Source organism: Haliotis rubra, unplaced genomic scaffold (assembly GCF_003918875.1).
Source record: "Haliotis rubra isolate DU_JTF1 unplaced genomic scaffold, ASM391887v1 Scf1334, whole genome shotgun sequence".
Lineage (NCBI taxonomy): Eukaryota > Metazoa > Mollusca > Gastropoda > Lepetellida > Haliotidae > Haliotis > Haliotis rubra.
Window position 1 is genome coordinate 112,859 of NW_025765264.1, and position 18,960 is coordinate 131,818.

General features: G+C 42.2%; 1 protein-coding gene across 2 annotated transcripts in view; it reads right to left on the reverse strand.

Moving 5' to 3' along the window:
- Window positions 1–1,206: 1,206 nt before the first annotated feature.
- Window positions 1,207–18,960, reverse strand: part of LOC124267742 (transcription factor SPT20 homolog) — a 56,715-nt gene continuing 38,961 nt past the window's right edge. Inside the window, exons 22-26 of one of the 2 annotated variants that reach the window (XM_046702732.1) lie at window positions 11,497–11,688; window positions 10,987–11,110; window positions 7,324–7,514; window positions 3,836–3,974; window positions 1,207–2,733 (exon numbers count right to left, since the gene is read on the reverse strand). In XM_046702732.1, coding sequence (XP_046558688.1) covers window positions 2,420–2,733; window positions 3,836–3,974; window positions 7,324–7,514; window positions 10,987–11,110; window positions 11,497–11,688 — 960 coding nt within the window. In that variant the 3' untranslated portion in view covers window positions 1,207–2,419. The remainder of the gene's footprint in view (window positions 2,734–3,835; window positions 3,975–7,323; window positions 7,515–10,986; window positions 11,111–11,496; window positions 11,689–18,960) is intronic. The other variant, XM_046702733.1, reaches the window with a different exon arrangement.

Here is an 18,960-nt window from a genome sequence, read left to right on the forward strand (position 1 = left end):
TTTATCTAAAACTTACACTTACATCTTGATTTGACCATATTTTCTCAGTCAATCCAGCAAAGACTGAATACAAAGTGAAATTCCAGCATTTTGTACATCAATAGAATGGTAAGGATACATTATCAAAAAGCATAGAGATGTTTTGCTGATTTTGACACTTTCTGAATTATGTCATAACCTGTCAGCTCGACTGGAAGAAAAACCAAGTGACACAGATCTTTGAGATTTGCCACTCTGACAAACCAAGAAAATAGTGGGATTAAAACCCATGATCAGACATGTGGTGAATCTAAGGGAGGCAACTCTGCACGGTAATTTGCAACTGAGTCACATATTCCCCTTAGCATATCAGAAACCCATTTTAATATCAGCTCCAAGAAAAACATACTGCACCATTAATCAGAAAGGGCACCATCATGAGACAAATCGTAATTTTTATTTTTCCTAGTCACCATCTCAGCCAAGATTGTAGTTAAATGTAGGGTCCATTTATTCATTCTCAGGAATTTTACCTGGAGTCCTGTATTTGAGGGTCCCTGGGACTCATACTCTTAATTTTCAGGGGTCAATACACTTTAATATTATTATTAATCTGTTATTGTCTTGTGTATCATGATCATCGCATTGTTACAGTAATTAAATTGCAAATGATACCAAAACCCAGCTAGTAACAAACTCAGTAATAACTTATTGTTACTTAATTGAAATATTTACAAAAAGTATTTGGATTTGGTCTGCGTCCCTGTGGAAGAGCTGATAAATTTTGCTACGTCCATTGTCAATTTTTATGCGTATAATACGCAGGAATTTGCGTCCTGTAAATCCCTGCATTCTCAAGATCACAAGCTGGGACTACATTAAATCTGCCAGGAGACTGAACCAAATTCTTAATATACCTTTGATGGGCAATACACTCCATATTCCCATGTTGATGACCATTTTACTGACTAGTGGTGGTCCGATTAATGTTTTCTCATAATCTCATAATCGAACACAAACAATTCTGGAGCACTTGTTTTCATTGACAATAATTTTCACAAGGTTGGTTTTGTCTGTTACATTTCATAAGCACTACAAGCTAGTTCCAAGTCATGATTGAATTTATCTTAAAGACTCCAAGAAATGTATGTTCCTAACATACTAGTCATCCTTTAAAGATGTGAAATTTTGCCCAAAACCCCCCAAAGAACTACATGTTTTCTTTCCTTATTTGTTTTGTGCGTTAACAAATTTCATAAATGAAGCTAACCAATTATTTGCGATGATTGATTGGTTGTAATGAACCAACCATCAATTATGAGATTTTAACCAATTGCCAACACTAGTACTGACAATGAATCCTGTGCTAGGTTGTTACAGGAGATGAGACACAACATGAGTCACCATGATCACACTTCAGCATGTAGAAGATGAGAACCAATCCCCATTAGCCTAGACCTTGTCAGGCAGGTGCGATGAACCCTGTGATGTCCCAACACCATTATGCATATATACCTGGCGTACCTGTACACCTGAGCTGCACTGATAACTGCATAGTAATTAGTTGTACAAACTGGTACCTGGCCCAACAGGTATGATTACACAATGCCGGGATTGAACAGCTACCTGGGTCGTGTGGTACAGTCAACACCTGCTACCTGCTGCAACCCTGTTCCACAACACGATCATTGGGCTACGATTGTCTTTGTTTAGGTTTGAGTAAGGGAGTTATGACACAATAAGCACTACAAGCTCGTAGATCATAGTGCAAAGGTCACATCCTGGAACAAGGTCTGTTTGGTGATGAACACCCCAATCAGCAATATTCCAGCTAGATGATGACAGATGCTGGATTGGCATTTTAGAACATGCTGTTTGATGAACATAAATTCTTAAAATGTGCATCCATTAAATTCATTAAATGTACATCCAGAAAATTCTTTATGTTCATATATGATTTCCGTCTGTAAATAACTGAATCTGGACTGTACAATACAGTCCTGAACAGCATGAGCATCGATCTACACAACTGGAATTAAATTTTTGAAGCACTGGTCCAGTCTCTCCAGTGACTAACATCATGACCATCGATGTGTGCATTTGGGACATGATGACATGCAATAACCAAGTCAACAAACCTGGGTTACTGAAGACCAATTCAAACCGGATCTTTACAGAGTACTCAAGATAATGAAGAATGAACATCTTTGAATACATAAATAACTTGTGTTCCTGTCTGATTTTGTAGAAATGAACAGTGAACCAGGTAAGGATTCGGTTGATGGTGGGGACACAAGAAATGGGCCTCACACATTGTACCCATGTGGGGAATTTAACCTGGGTCTTCAGTGTGACGAGCAAATGCTTCAACCACTGGGCTACCCCCACCCCCAACCCCATTGACTATGAAGAAGATGGGTAACATATAAAGTATATATTCTCAGAGTTTGGGCGGCGTCGGAGTGGTACGTTTCTTGCTCTTGGACTTGCTGTGTGAGGCGGATGGTGGAGCTGGAGAAGACGTGGGCTGTTTCAGCTGCAGCTGGTGGAACTGCAGATGGCCCTGAGCAGCTGAGGACTGTGTCTTCTGGAAGGCGAGCTGCGGCTGGAGCTGGGACTGCTGCAAGTGCGCCTGACCCGTCAACTGCATCAACTGTTGCGGAGTGAGACTTGTTGTCGTCGTCTGACCGGGTTTACCCACTGTCAGCGTAGATAGTGCTGCCATGTGCTGGCCTGTCAGGGTTTGCGTAAGCACTGGAACAAACAAAAAGGTTTCGTAAAGAACCATTAATCACATTCAGAGTGTACTCCAGTATAAGAACTGTCCTGGAGTCTTTGACATCTTTCCGTTGTTATTTCAATCAAGAGACTCCAAATCTTATAAGACAAGAACTCCTTGACTTACATGCAGTGAGATTTGCTGCATGAACACCTGATCCTGACACACATAAGGGACGCAACTCTAGGAACTGTCACATTTGCCCCTAATGAGTGAGTGAGTGACTTAAGCAATATCATGGCGTGCACGACCAGAAATGCGCTTCACACATTGTACCTATGTACATGGCGTGATGAGCAAATGCTTTAACCACTGAGCTTCCCCACGGCCCTGAATGAATGAATGAATGAATGAATGAATTTCCTCACAGAGGATCCATGAGTAGTCCTACGCAGCATTATCTTACCTTCATGTAAAATACTTTCATTTCATTGGTCAATGACACTTTAACAAGTTTCTGTGTCACCCCTCCAAGGGGGGTGACAACTGGAAAAAAATATTACCTGCTGCCATGGTAACCGAGAAGCTGTATTGCTAACAATCGTATGACGTCATAATATGACACATGCAGTGCCCGGAGTTTCAAAATCGTTCGATTTGCTGTTTTTGAGTTCACTATGAACACATTTATTGTACCGACTTTCACAGCTTTATTTAAACTATTCTATACATTGAATCGTTTGCACACTCAATTTAAACATAATTAACCATTTTTATAGCAGTTTTAAGCTTGTCAGAATATGTTTCACTGAGTTCAAAAATCCTGTCAAAAGACAGTTACCATTTTGTTTACATGTCATATAGACGGTAGCGATCTTCAAAATAAAATAAAATGATGTTTCGTACATTTAACATGGCGGCTAAGGTGACACTACTACAAAGATGCATACATCAGAACATATTACCCCTCGAGAAACATACAACTTATAATGTTCTCAGCGGAACAAAGGAAATGGGCTTCACATAATATACTCATGGGGAATTGAACACAGGTACATGGCATGACAAGGAAGAGCATTACCTATTAGGCTACCCCCATGCTCATGGAGATAAGACATTTGTATGATAACAACATACCTGTGGAAATGGGCACGGTGGTGGTGACAGCCCTAGCGTTGGTTTGAGTAGGGCCACCAGATGACTGGCCGGGTTTCACCTGCCCCGCGCGATGTTGCTGTTGCAGGTTTAGCAGCTGTATTCCCTGTTGTCCCTGAAGCTGTGTCGAGTAGAAAGACCAATAAGTCATTCTGGATCATTCAATCCTAACAACTGTCAAAGCACAACCTCAACCTTCTCAACCTCTGTGTCTAATTTCACAGTGACCTGGACTAAAGTGAAATTTAAATGTAAATTAGCATACATTTAAAAATTGGACAATTCAATTTATGAATGAAAATGAATTATGAATTTATCATAATCAAGATAAAACAAATGCATCAAGAAGTTTGAAATATTTCAGTTGCACGTGACAAGAATAAAGGAAATATGTAATTGAAGACAACAAACATTAATATAACCCAGTGGATGAGAACAAACCAAGTAGAATGCGAACCAATAATACTGAAAGCGGACTTGTAACATGCACCCTCCATGTAATGCATGTAAACTGAGTTATCTCCCTTAGATGATCACATTTCCCATACAACTGATAATTGTTTCCATGATAATCAAACCTTCACATTTATATCCATATATTTAACCTTGCTAGAACTGTGTTCTACACTAAGCACTGGTAAACAATATCCCACAGTAACTAAGCAATACTATAAGCCACATTTGCTTGGATCACATGGTGAACAACAATCAGCTGCAGTGCACATACCACATTTCATCAAGCCTAGTTATAAGGCCGGGGCAGTGGGTAGCCTAATGGTTAAAGCATTTGCTCGTCACGCCAAAAACCCAGGTTCGATTCCCCACATGGTTACAATGTGAAACCCATGTCTGGTGTCCCTTGCCATATTGCTGTAACATTGCTAAAAGCGGTAAGGTCAAATATTTGCAAATCGTTTCTGAAACATTGAAGAGAAGATCAATCACCCATGGAAATCGAAACTCGAAAATATTTTCTACAATAAAGTTTTAATGAAAAACTAGTTCTCTTCAACATTATGCTCTCAGTCTCATTATTGATGTGTTCTTTTGCTTTATCATAGCTTTTGTAAATAGAAAACATATTAGTAGACAGCAAAGGAACTGCAACTTTAATGTTTTTAAAAACATTAAAATACAAAGTAACCCACAATCTTAACACAAGAATTTTTGATGACTGACTGCAAAATGACATGCCCATCGGACTACACAGGAAACAATATTTACCTGAAGATGTGACCGCCCTGGTCTGCAATATGTACCTCAATTAATGATAACTCAATTTACCAGCTCTATCAGCATATAATTCTTATGTAAATACACTTCAAAATTGGGAAATCAGATTCTTTGATGTTAACAAATATAATTCAACATATAACATCTGGCTATTATTGTTATATGTATATTATTTTAAAAATGAGGTCACCCCAATTGTTATTCATGATTTTCAAATCATGATTTAGTCATTGATGTTTTAATTAGTTCTCACAGATCATACTGAATCATATTCTGTAACCTTCTCTCAACAGGAGTACCTATTAACAGATTTAGATGCCAACTTACACAGTCTTACCTAGTATAATCCATTTTCATATCATAGCTATTTCAACTTTTATATTTACTGTTCCATATAATAGCTATTCCAACTTTTATGTTTACCATTCCTTATTATAGTTCTAATTCCACTTTATAATTGTATCCCTTTTGTCCTCAGAGGAATAAAGACCTGATACACTAACCTGGCGCCATGATATATACCAGACAACCTCACCTGCACAGTCAACTAACCAACACTCACCAGCAGCCTGACTAGCAACATGATATACCTGCCTCACCTTAACTGCATTGTCCCTGGCGACATGATACACTAGCCTTACCTGCAATTTCCCTAGTAACATGTCATACTAACCTTCCCTTGCCTGCAATTTCCCTAGTAACTTGACATACTTGCCTCCCCCCCACCTGCAAATTCCCTAGTAGCATGATATACTAGTCTCCCCTCACCTGCAGTGTCTTCAGTAACATGATATACTAACCTACCCTCACCTGCACTGACTCTAGTAACATGATATACTAACCTACCCTCACCTGCAAAGTTACTAGTAACATGACATACTAAACTACCCTCACCTGCAGTGTCCCTAGTAACATGATATACGAGCCTGCCCTCACCTGCACTGACTCTAGTAACATGATATACTAGCCTCCCCTCACCTGCAATTTCCCTAGTAACATGACATACTAGAGTCTCCTCACCTGCAGTGTCTTCAGTAATATGATATACTAACCTCCCTCACCTGCAGTGTCCATAGTAACATGATATATGAGGCTCCCCTCACCTGCACTGACTCTAGTAACATGATACACTAGCCTCCCCTCACCTGCAATTTCCCTAATAACATGACATACTAGCCTCTCCTCACCTGCAATGTCTTCAGTAACATGATATACTAACCTACCCTCACCTGCAGTGTCCCTAGTAACATGATATACTAGCCTCCCCTCACCTGAAGAGTCTTCAGTAACATGATATACTAGCCTACCCTCACCAGCAGTGTCCCTAGTACCATGATATACTAGTCTCCACTCACCTGCAGTGTTCCTAGTACCATGATATACTAGTCTCCATTCACCTGCACTGGCTCTAGTAACATGATATACTAGCCTCCCCTCACCTGCAAAGTCACTAGTAACATGATATACGAGCCTCTCCTCACCTGCAATTTCCCTAGTATCATGTTATACTAGCCTCTCCTCACCTGCAGTGTCTTCAGTAACATGATATACTAGTCTCCCCTCACCTGCAGTGTCTTCAGTAACATGATATACTAACCTACCCTCACCTGCAGTGTCCCTAGTACCATGATATACTAGCCCCCCCTTACCTGCACTGATTCTAGTAACATGATACACTAGCCTCCCCTCACCTGCAAAGTCACTAGTAACATGATATACTAGCCTCCCCTCACCTGCAGTGTCTTCAGTAACATGATATACTAGCCTCCCCTCACCTGCAGTGTCTTCAGTAACATGATATACTAACCTACCCTCACCTGCACTGACTCTAGTAACATGATATACTAACCTACCCTTACCTGCAAAGTCACTAGTAACATGATATACTAGCCTCCCCTTACCTGCACTGACTCTAGTAACATGATATACTAACCTACCCTCACCTGCAAAGTCACTAGGAACATGATATACTAGCCTCCCCTAACCTGCAATTTCCCTAGTAACATGATATACTAGCCTCCCCTCACCTGCATTGTCTTCAGTAACATGATATACTAACCCACCCTCACCTGCAGTGTCCCTAACAACATGATATACTAACCTTCCCTCACCTGCAAGGTCCCTGTCAGCATGATATACTAGCCTTCCTTCACCTGCACAGTCCCTAGCAACATGATATACTAGCCTCCCCTCACCTGCACAGTCCCTAGCAACATGACATACTAGCCTCCCCTCACCTGCAGCAAAGGTAAAGAAGCAGTTGTAGCACTGGCAGCAGCAGGCTGGGCGTGAAGCCCGGAGCCCGCCGATGTAGTCTTCCCTGCCCCAACGGGCACCAACTGAGTGAGATTCCCAGCTAGACCAAAAGGCAGAGACAACATGCCCGCTGACTGGGACGGAAGCACTGTGTTGGGATTTGAACCCAGTCCTGGACAGACAGAAACACTCAGCTAGCTTACGACAGACAGGGCAACAAGTTGGCTCACACTACACGGAAGAGCAGCATGATGGCTCGGTGATCATGGTGATCATGTTACATATTATATAATATGGGTCAAATTTGGTGTGTAGTTTTGCAGCCGAGTATATTTCTTATAGAGCACTGTTTGCTCTTTAAGCAGGATCATGAAATATTAGTCGTGTTATTGAGGAGAAAGTATTTCATCAAACTGTTTTATTCCCATTAGAAAAGCATAAAGGAACAAACTTCAGGAATGGCCACAGAAGAGTTTCTAGAATGACAATTTCGAATAGTGTGCTGTATGTACAGCAACAAAGCAGACTGAAATAGGTTTAATGTTTGGTAATACTGCTGTCCAGCATATAAGTCTGAATACACATTCTTTCCAAAAACTTTCAAAAAATGTTCCTTAATCCTGAAAATATATATAAAGCAGATGCCACAGGATAAAAGGACACAATTTTAATGTGATACTCTGTGACAAGGATTAACCAATATGAGTGGACTTTTTAAAAATCTGTGCGCATCATGAACTGAACTGAAGTATTGCCTTCCAGTGACAATCAAATCGAGAAACTTTTTTTTTTTCTTTTTTTTTTTTTATTGGTTCCCAAGATTACAATATTGCAGATATACCAAGCCGTGATAAAAAAATCGAGAAACTTGTTCCAATGGCAATATGAGGTTTCTGACATGTTTTGGGAAATATGGTTTGTAACTACACGGCACACGATCAGGGGATTTTCTTGCCACAAAGGTGCATACAATATGTAGAGTACATATGGGGGTAAGTATATGGACATCTATAGCTAGCATGCATGTCAAGGTACCACGGAGCCACCACAAGACAAATATACATAAGCCATGCAATATCAACGCAGGTGCCCCTCCCGGTGCAACCAATAATATGACATTTTAATCATGACGTTGTATCATACATTGTTGTCATGGTTAGAGAACATTTGTGACTGAGCGAGAATGTTTCCTTCTTCAAAAGAGTCTACGAAGTGAAAAGAAATGAATGTGTGTACATGTAAACTTTCATATTTTTGTTTTACCAACATTCTGAAATTTGAAAATAATATTTTGTTTGGATATCAATAATTGAATGATTTCACAAAACATATTTATACTTTTCAAACAAAGATTTCCTTACGACAATGAAGTGAAAAAAACTCATAAAATAACAAGAAACAAAACAAACATTATAATCTAAAATCATGCAAAAATAAGGAAAGAACCAATCAAAGACACAACAAGGCTATCTTGTAAATGGATGGTCCTTGTTGCTAGGAAACACAAACTGAGATTCCACTCAGAAATCAAACAAAGATAACGTTAGAAATAAACAAAATAATTTTCAACATGACATCCACATCAAAGTCATTAACACTGCCTACCTGGAAGAATGAGTGAGTGAGTGAGTGAGTGAGTGAGTTTAATGCCACTTTAAACAGTACTTTTATAAATCACAGTGTGTCAGCTTCATGTGGGATATGCCCAAAGTGATGTAGGTCTTGGACAGTTAGCACTTTGGCGAAACCCACAAGCATGTGAATGTTGAAAATTGCCCTGCATTAAACAACTAAGTCACCTGGCCCAAAACCTGCATAGAGCAATCGTCAGTCTTGCAATTGCCACTATCCTGCCTCATAAACCCCAATGATCTCATCCAATTGTTCTCCAGTTGAAGTAAATCTGAGATACAGGGATATTACAATATCAACTGGACGGTGTATATAAAAGTGCCTGTAGTATAGTAACATAACGGTTTAGAGTTGTTCATGTGATTAGCGAGAGAACAAATGTATCTTAAGCATCTGAAAATGCCTAAAACAAGCATATATGAATGCCAGAAAGAGACATATTCCAAATCTTTCAAGAAAACATGTTGTTTTACAGTCAAAGATAAAACACTTTCCCTCTGGTCTTTATAAAACATGGTTTTCCTGCACATAAAGCTCTGGTTAAGCAGGCCATGTCTCAGTTAAAGGCACAATGTCACACATTTTCGACAATATTTTGGCCTATATTACATATATTGGGGCATATACACACACTTTAGCTTCCTATTGATGCAGTAAAAGACTTATCATCCCTTACAACTTGCCTGAAATTGATAATTGAAACTTTGAGGAGAACAGCTTCCAAAAGAGAACACTTGCCTTATATGGAATGTAAACAATTGCTCCTTACATTAAAAACTGTTGGATGCGGTGTTGTCAGTGTTTGCCGAACTGGTTTCAATAACAAGTTGTGCATAGGATATACGTAAAGAGCACTCCAAGGGACATAACTCTATGGGGTTCACTTCAAATAATGTTCAGCCGGTAGAGAGCGTTAATGCAACATTTCATTAATTCATTCAAACTGTTTAATTTAATATTGTAATATATATACAGTGAAGCCTCGTTAATCCGGACGGTTGCGTTTCTCAGTAAATTCGTCCGGATTGCGAATAGTCCGGACTACTGAATCAAGACCCAAGTTGCTTCCCTAACTATTACAAAAACGACACGAATCTGGATAAAACAAATAAGCATTTAATGTAAAGCTTAATTCATCACATCAATAATTTTACCGAGTGACATCTGCATGTTGATCCGACGTGTCTGATCACGTCCTTCCTCAGCACAGGTGAGGTAATGTCTAACAAGCGATCTATTGTAGTATGCCTTGAATGTCCAAATTATTCAAAGTACATTAACCAATCACAAAACAGCTCACTTGTCATCCACGCCTTTGTATTGTGGTGTCAATCAAAGTGTAAATGTACGGGAGGTGTTGTTACGGTTCGTTAACACGACTTACAGCGTCCGGACTGTGAAGCAATTTACTGTTTATTTTACTGATTGGTGACAGCTACTTACCGTCCGGTTCTGGAAACCGAATTTCCGGATTATCGAGGCAAATTATATAGGCATAGATTGGTAACAAGCTGAAATCGTCCGGGAGGCGAGACATCCGGATTATCGGAGTCCGGACTAACGGGGCTTTACTGTACATAATTCTTTTGGAATAAATTATATGGTAGTTTCCCTGAGGGCTGATAGTTAGTATTATTCAGAGAAATGCATTGTATATTTTAGAGAAGTGTGGTGTGACATAGTGCCTTTAAAGAAGAAAAATGTTCTTCTACATACAACCAGAACAATATGAGGAGAACTACATCAACTTTCAAAACTATTGCACTACAAATAATGACACACTGAATTGTTGAGCTTGATATCATTGTACACTTGTGCATTGAATGATTTCTGACAGACTGATTCATGGAAGTGATCCCATGGGGTATTTAACAATGGTTACACATTCAGTCCAGAATCTGACAAGATATAAACATGTAAAAACTGAATTAATACAAATGAACATGAAACATAAAATGGACACAAGTCTTCTAGTTTAATAAGTGATTTAAGGTGTAACTATGGTGACCTACCTGTTGACATGACGACTGTAGATGACACAGATGTACTCGTGGCTGTAGTTGAGGAAGCAGTTGTAGAGGGCAGAGCCGTTACCATGGTGACAAAGGAATGGGGGGAGGTGACCACACTTGTTGACTAGGAAGTATAACACAAGAAAATGACATCCTTTCCTTAGAGGTAGATTAACTGTTGTAAATTTTGGAAGATGTTCATATTCTACATGTTTCTTTCATTTCTAAATTGTACTGAACAAAAGCAGTTTGGGTATTATTCGTATTTTTGGGGATTTTTTAATGAAATTGTGCTGAGTTTTCAGCGTAAAAGAATATCCCAACAAAACCTTAATGATCCCAAATTTCTTTTTGTTCAGTATATGTCAAATCAGCAATAAGACATATTCTGTGAATTTTTGGAGGATTTCTACAAGAAGTAATTTTGATAATGTCTTATATTTATGGAGCATTAATTCTTTACACAGGCCTTGAAGTGGATAGAACCCTTCACAACTCAATTCAACTGACCTGGTTAGATGACTGTGAAACTGACGCTGCTGACGAGTCTGTGGGAGCAGACGTCACTGAGGCGGCCATGTTGGGCAGTGAGCTGACTAGGATGCCTTGGTTCTGGAGCAGTGAGGAGTTGTTATTGATCATTGTGATGGGGACAGGAACAGCAATCCCTCCACCAGGCATCGACACACCTGTCAGTGACACCTGTAAGGTAAAAAGTGGAACTTCAGAACTTCAGTCTCTTTATAAGTTTCATCAGGCTGTGGTGCATTAGTACTATCTATATTGGATAGATCCTGCCTTTAGGATAGTCCTTGTATAATGGACAGCCCTTTGCATTAAGGCATTAAGGCAAGTCTTTGCATATAGCACAGTACTACATACTTTATAGGCCCTTGCATTAAGATTAGTCTTTGCATACTGGACATTCCCTGCATATTTAGGCAGGTTGGCGATGTTAACACCTACCTATACGTTTGACAGCCCTTATAAATTGCCAATGTTAAAGGGCCACTGATCCAGAGCGATTATTGTTTCCAGCCAACAGTCTAATTACGAAACCTAGCTGCAAACTGGTCAGCCTCTGCTCCCTCGACCGTGACAGACACGGGGACTGGGCTACTGTCCACCCTGGCAGAATTTCTTCAACCTAATCAGTGGGACATTAGGAAGGGTGGATGCCCATCATATGCCGTTATTTGAAAATATCCCCGGTAGTTCTTGTCTGATTGTAATAAAGTATCCCAGCAGTGATGTAATTTTCTGAATAAAATTGATATTTTATACTTATCCTGACTCATGCTTATTTGCTTGTCTCCTTCCTCTTGCGAATGTTGGTGGAACACTTGTATCTCCTATTGAAGCTCCCTTCAATAAAAACAGACGTAAAATCACTACCCACCAAGAGTTATCTGTTGAGCCGTTTGGCGGGAAACTGTGGCGCCACCGTTCCCACATGCTTCACTCTCTCCTGATTATGAGCCCGACACTTAAATTTGCAGGGAAATCCAAAGTGTCTAGCGGGGAGGTTGGGAGGGCTTACCTCATGAGTCAGGATAAGTATAAAATATCAATTTTATTCAGAAAATCACATATTTTTCCTTATCCTGACTCATGCTTATTTGCTTGTAGAATCCGTCGGATTTGGTGGTGGGTTAAGCTACTTCTGGATTTCATGTAGTGATTTACGTCATATATACCCCCCTACGGGAACTTCTTGCTGGCACTTCTATTTTACAGCTAGTTTCTGCTACTGCTGCGACCCTGTACTTCCAGCTGTCTTTTGACGGGGGGACCACAATAGTTAACGTTTGGTCCTTTCTGCTGTTAACATTTTATGTGGATTTTGAGACTCCATCTCTTGATGCAAGCACCAAGTGGAGAAGCGACCCTTTCCTGTACGAGTATTCTTACAAGTACTGGGTCCTATCAACTTATGCTTGTCCTTAGACGTGCATTTAGACTTGAAGCAGAACTCTCCGGAGTGTAGGTAATTTTCAAGTCATGTGATAAAAGGGCGAGACTTCGTCTCAACGCCTTTAAGGGACTGTCAACTGTTGTGCTACAACCAAAGGCCCGAAATGAGAACTTCCTGGTAGCACTTCTTTTACTGCTAGGCTCAGCTGCTGCTGTAACCTTTCACTTACAGCTTCCCCTGATGGAGGGACCACAATTGTTAACTTTTGGTCCTTGCTTCTGTTAACATTTTATGTGGATTTTGCAACTCCATCTCTTGATGCGAGCATCAAGTGGAGAAGCGACCCTTACCTGTACGAGTATGTCCTTACAAGTACTGGGTCATATCACTTATGCTAGACTGTCCGAGACGTGCATATAGACTCTAAAGCTGAACTCTCCTGAGTGTAGGCTTTTGCAAGTCATGTGATAAAAGGGCGAGACTCCATCTCAGCGCCTTTATGGGACTGTCAATTATTGTGCTACAACAAACGGGTCGAAATGGTGAATGCCGGAAACGTCCTCGGTGTCGATGTCCCTCAGGTAGTGGTTTGCAAACACCATGTCCGATTTCCAAAAGCAGCCCTCCGTTATTGTCGAGATCGAGCAATTCCCATGTAGAGCGAGTGTAGACGCCAGAGCTCTAACTTCGTGTGGATTTGAGGCTTTTGGAGGATCAAGTCCTGCTGCTTTGTAGGTCCGTAGTATGACAGTTCTGATCCAGATTGATATCGTAGTGCAGGAGACCTCTGTCTGTGTCGCTGTTGATATCGGGATGAAGAGACGCTTGAATTTCTGTCTCCTGATCCTGGATCTTTGTAGATATACTTTCAATGCTCTTACTGGGCATAATGATAGGTCCTGCGTATCGTGTGGTCCAAGGACGGATGATAATGCTGGGACGTGGAATTGTCTGTCCGGTTGACCTGGCAGTTGATTCTTTGCTATGAAGTCTCATCGCAGTCCCATATGCACGGTGTTTTGATTTTCATCAAAGCGCGTTCTCTCGTAGTCCAGAGCATGTATTTCCGACATCCTTGCTGCTGTTGCTAGGGCTAGCAGAAACAGTGTCTTATGTGTCAAGAATTCGAAGGATGTCCTCTCTAATGGTTCGTAGACGTCACTGGTGAGATGTCGTAGAACAACGTTGAGGTCCCACGTCGGAGCTTTGAATCTCTGTTGTTGGTCCTCCAATTTATAAGAGCGTAGTAAGGCCAGTAACTCTGGTACTTTCGTTAGCTTGGCACCTCTCCTCATGGTGATGACTGAGCTCAATGCCACTAGGTATGTTGAGAGTGTTGACCCTTTGAAACGCTTTGCTTGCCGTAGGTGACAAAGGTAGTCCGCCACTTGAAGGGGTGTGTCGCTTTTATGGCTGTAAACCCGTTCCTTGCAGCGTACGTCTCGAAGCCTCGCCACTCGTCTTTGTACAAGTTGCGTGTAGACTTGCGTAGAGCTAGTGTTACTGCTTTCGCTGCCCTGGCGGAATATCCTCTCTTATTCAAGCACGCCTTGATACAGTCCACACGTGTAGTCGGAACACCCCTGGATTGAAGTGCGCCTGCTTTGTGTGAAGATGTACTAGTAGATTCCTCCACTCTGGTAGTTGCAGTTGAGGTGGTCCTAGTTCTTGTATGAGAATGGGGAACCATACTCTCGCTGGCCAGTAGGGCGCCACCAAAATCAGTTGGAGGTTCTTTGTCTGGCTGATTTTCTGCAACACCCTTGGTATTAGAGTTGGCGGTGGAAACGCGTACGCGTTTAGTCCTTCCCAGGATATGCTTAGAGCATCCGTCGCCCATGCTTGTGGATCTGGTACTGGTGAGACAAATGTTGCCAGTTGATTGTTGAATCTCGTGGCGAAGAGGTCTATTAGCGGTTTTTCCATCTCTTGGATGATCTGTTTGAAGATCTCTGGATGTAGCATCCATTCTGTTGGAGATGGCTGCGTTGGACGGGAGAGGGCGTCTGCTATCACATTCTTGGCTCCCGGAATGTGGCATTCTCTTAAGTGGATGTTCAGATCGTCTGTTAAGTTGAACAGTTGAAAGCAGAGTTCCAGGAGGTTTGATGACCGTGTTGATCCTTGCTTCTTTATGTTGAACGCCACTGTGGAGGTGTCCGTGTGCACCATCAGATGAGCATTCTGTAGAATGTTGGTCCAGTGGAGTATGGCGTTTACGACTGCTTTCATTTCCAGCATGTTGATGTGCAGACCTTTCTCTTCTATGGTCCATATCCCAGCTGACACTTCGTTGTCAAGGTGTGCTCCCCAACCTTAGAGAGATGCGTTCACATAGAGATGCATCTTGCACTCCGGCTCTGCTAAAATAGGTGCGTCTGCGACCATCCGATCTCTGAGTCCACCATATTAGATATGGTTTTAGTCTGTCCAGGAGTCCGAAGGGGTCCGGATTGTACAGTTGTATATTCAGGAAGACCTATAGTGGGCGTAGATGTAGACTCCCTCTGCGTGTCATGTCCTGTGCTGACGTGAGAAGACCCAACAGACTCTGCCACTTCGTAGTAATAACGGAGAGAGTAGTGCTTGTCCGACTCTGTGACTGCCATCGTTGTGAAGTCGATATAAAGTAGTCTGGCTGCCGTCACCCAAAGTCCTCCAACGTATGTTGCTGTAATTCGTCTGATGAATTGTCTTCAATGTTGACAGGGAAGGTATCTAAACCCGTGAAGGCAGTCAAATCACTTAGGTCCCGTCTAACTGGACTGTAATAGAGGCTTTCCTCTCTCGTTGACAGGTTGTTGTCACTTGTAACCCATTTCCTGACATGTGAACTACGTCCGACCTCTGCGCAGGGCGTTGTCTCTCATGGTCCAATCAAAATAAAGCATTTTGATTCCTTTGGCTTGCCGCGATGTGACGTCACCGACGTAGCAGGAAAAAGGTCCTTGTAGAATCTAGTGCCGCCGTTGATATCTTATCACCACTCGGTCTTGTCCATAGCCTTCCGGAGTTGCACAAGTGACCACGTGTATCGAGGGTTGAATGGTAAACGCGCGAAATATTTCGCCGCGTAATACCGATGTAGGTAGGCTGTTTTCCTGGCTGCTGTGACTGGTACTTCAGTCCTGAAGATAATGTAGTCGCCCTTTTATACAGATGATCAGCTGAAATCTTCACGTCCTCAGTGCTGTTATTGTAGACTGCATACATCGATCTCAATGAAATGTCGGAATTGTAGAGTTGATGCTGAACTTTGTTGTAAATTCTACCCAGGGAGTCGTTGACGATTTTGTAGTTTCCTAGCCTTAGCAAGGCTGCTGCTGAACCACGCCAGTGTGAATATCTGCAGATCTGTGATGTAAGTGAAGATCTCTATATGGCCATGAGTCTTCTGATGTAGATATATCCATCTATGAGAATCCCGTCGTGGATGCCATTGATGAATTAGGACAAGAGTACCCCTCTTGAACTTCGTTACATGTCCCTCAGTCTTTGTGCCGACGAAGATCTTTCTCTTCTAGGGTGACGCTAGGTCCAGTCCGCCATCATGTCCTGTTGAATATCCTTGGAGATCTGTGTAGCGTTCTGCATGGCGATCTGCGTGGTGCGTCTGTATGGCGCCCTGTGTGTAGGTGATCGTCTTATAGTCCGGGATTGCCTTCCTGGCAATGTATTCCTAAGTGGGGATTACCGTGATGATCTGCGAGGGGTTGTTGATGCCCTTGAGGTAGGTAGTCAGCGTGAAGGTCCTTTATTAGGCTCATCATCTGTTGACGGTCTCTGAAGATTGCGCCGTCTTGCGCGCAGGTTGCTGACGGCATGTAGCGTTCTGTTGAGAATCTAAGTACTGCGAGGTGTCTGCGTTCTAGATGGCCTGCGCGAATGCCTTCGCTGGGGATCTGCGTGGAGACCTGCGTGAAGACCTGCGTGAAGACCTTCGTGGAGACCTGCGCGGAGACCTGCGCGGAGATCGGCGTGGAGAGGAGCCCGGTGAACTGTGTCTGTAAGGTGACCTGCGTGGCGGAGGTGAGCGTCTCTTGGTTCGCGAATGCCTCAGTGAATCCCTCGACGATCTATGCGATGTTGAAAATGTCTTTGAAGCTGTGTCCGAAGTCCTTCGCGAATGCTGATCATCTGATTCGGCATCTGGGGATAGACGTGTCGTCCTCCGCGAGTGTCTTCGCGAATGCTGATCATCTGATTCGGCATCTGGGGATAGACGTGTCGTCCTTCGTGCAGGCTGGTTGGCGTCCTGAAGCGTAGATCTGTTCCCGGTCGTCACGTTGCTGGAGGGCCTCTCTGAAGCATCGTCTGCGTTGGAACCTTCGCGAAGGTCTGGGTCCGCTCTGCGGGCTGGTTGTTGATCATGTGATGCCCTTTCCAGTGCGAAGCGCCTCTCCATCCTTTCCATGATCTGCTGTGACAACTGCTGCATGAAGTCCCCCGGGTTGAATGTCTGCGGTGAGAGATGAGCTGCCCTCTCTGCGTTGGTAGCGATATGGTCCAGGGATCGCTCATCTGTCGTCAGTGTAGATACCTCGGACTGCGTAGACATCTGCGCTGATGTTACCGTTGCTGAGGCCCTCTTCTTGCGGTGATGTATCTCGGGGATGATGAGCGGCGTCTCGTCGTAGAGTCCTCTTTCCGTCATCGGAACAATCTCGGCCGAGAAAGTTCTTGTAGTTTGCGCAGACGTCCCCGTAGAGTTGTCGTCGTCTTAGGGGTGTGTAGCCTTCTCTGGGTAGAGGATGGCTTCTTTTCTTAGTCTGCGATGACGGGATGTCCGAATCGGCAGCCCTCTTCTTGGAGGTGGCGGACAACGTCCCACGCCCGTCCCCCGAGGAATCTCCGGCTCATCACTTGAAGGAAGAGGGTCGTCTGACATCAGTTGACCTGTGAGGGACTCAGCCGGCTTATCCATGACTTGACAAAGCCGTCTTGACCTGTCTGCAGCACGTTTAAGTACGCAAAGAAGGTATTAATTACATGCAAAATTGGTTAATTGCTGACAATAAATGCAGTGCAAGCTGGAAGTACATGGCGTAGTGCAGCTAGGGCACAGTTGATGCGGGTCAGCAGCAGAGAATCTAAATCTACAACGAAAACAGGATTTCATGAAACGTAAACAACTGAACAAACACGGACAAACCGTGAATAAACAGTGCAAAATACGAATAAATTTCAACCCATATTGTTGTAAGATACTAGCTAAACCTCTATAAAGGTAAAATAAAGTGTAATAACTAATTAATAAAAGGATATAGTGCCATATAGGAGACCCAGGTGCACTCCCAACCGCTCGCTAGGGTGAAGAAGGAGAGAGTGAAGCATGTGGGAACAGTGGCGCCACAGTTTCCCCGCCAAACGGCTCAACAGATAACTCTTGGTGGGTAGTGATTTTACGTCTGTTTTTATTGAAGGGAGCTTCAATAGGAGATACAAGTGTTCCACTAACATTCGCAAGAGGAAGGAGACAAGCAAATAAGCATGAGTCAGGATAAGGAAAAATTATGCTTTTTCAGATGTTCAAATGTTTGGATGGTATAGTGACTGATCCAATTTGATCCTATTTCTGTGTTTTTTACCTCAATATTTAATCATGTACAAATATGATGTGTATTACGTATGCTATGATATCAAAAATACACATTTGATATATTTGAATCCATAAAATAAACAACCCCACTTTGCCATTGCAAAATAAATCTGAAATTTTACTTAGGTACATAGGTATATACGGTTTTTAACTAAGTACACAGCAAATGCTTATATATATTTCTTATGTAACAATGAAGTTCCGTTCGTATCCTCAAAACAGTGTCTGCCCATAAGGTTTTTTTTCAGGCAATCAAACTTGCATGCAATACAGTGATTACTACTCTCTTGCTGTAACCCTTGTTTGGTGGTAAACCCACACATGTTATTTGTCATCATTCACTTGATGGTCTGTTTATGAATTTATAACAGGTCACAAATTTGTGATAACACCACTCAGATTACCCGACAAAGGTTCCCATTTGGCATTTCTTGTGTCTGGAGTAAATACTCATCATTAT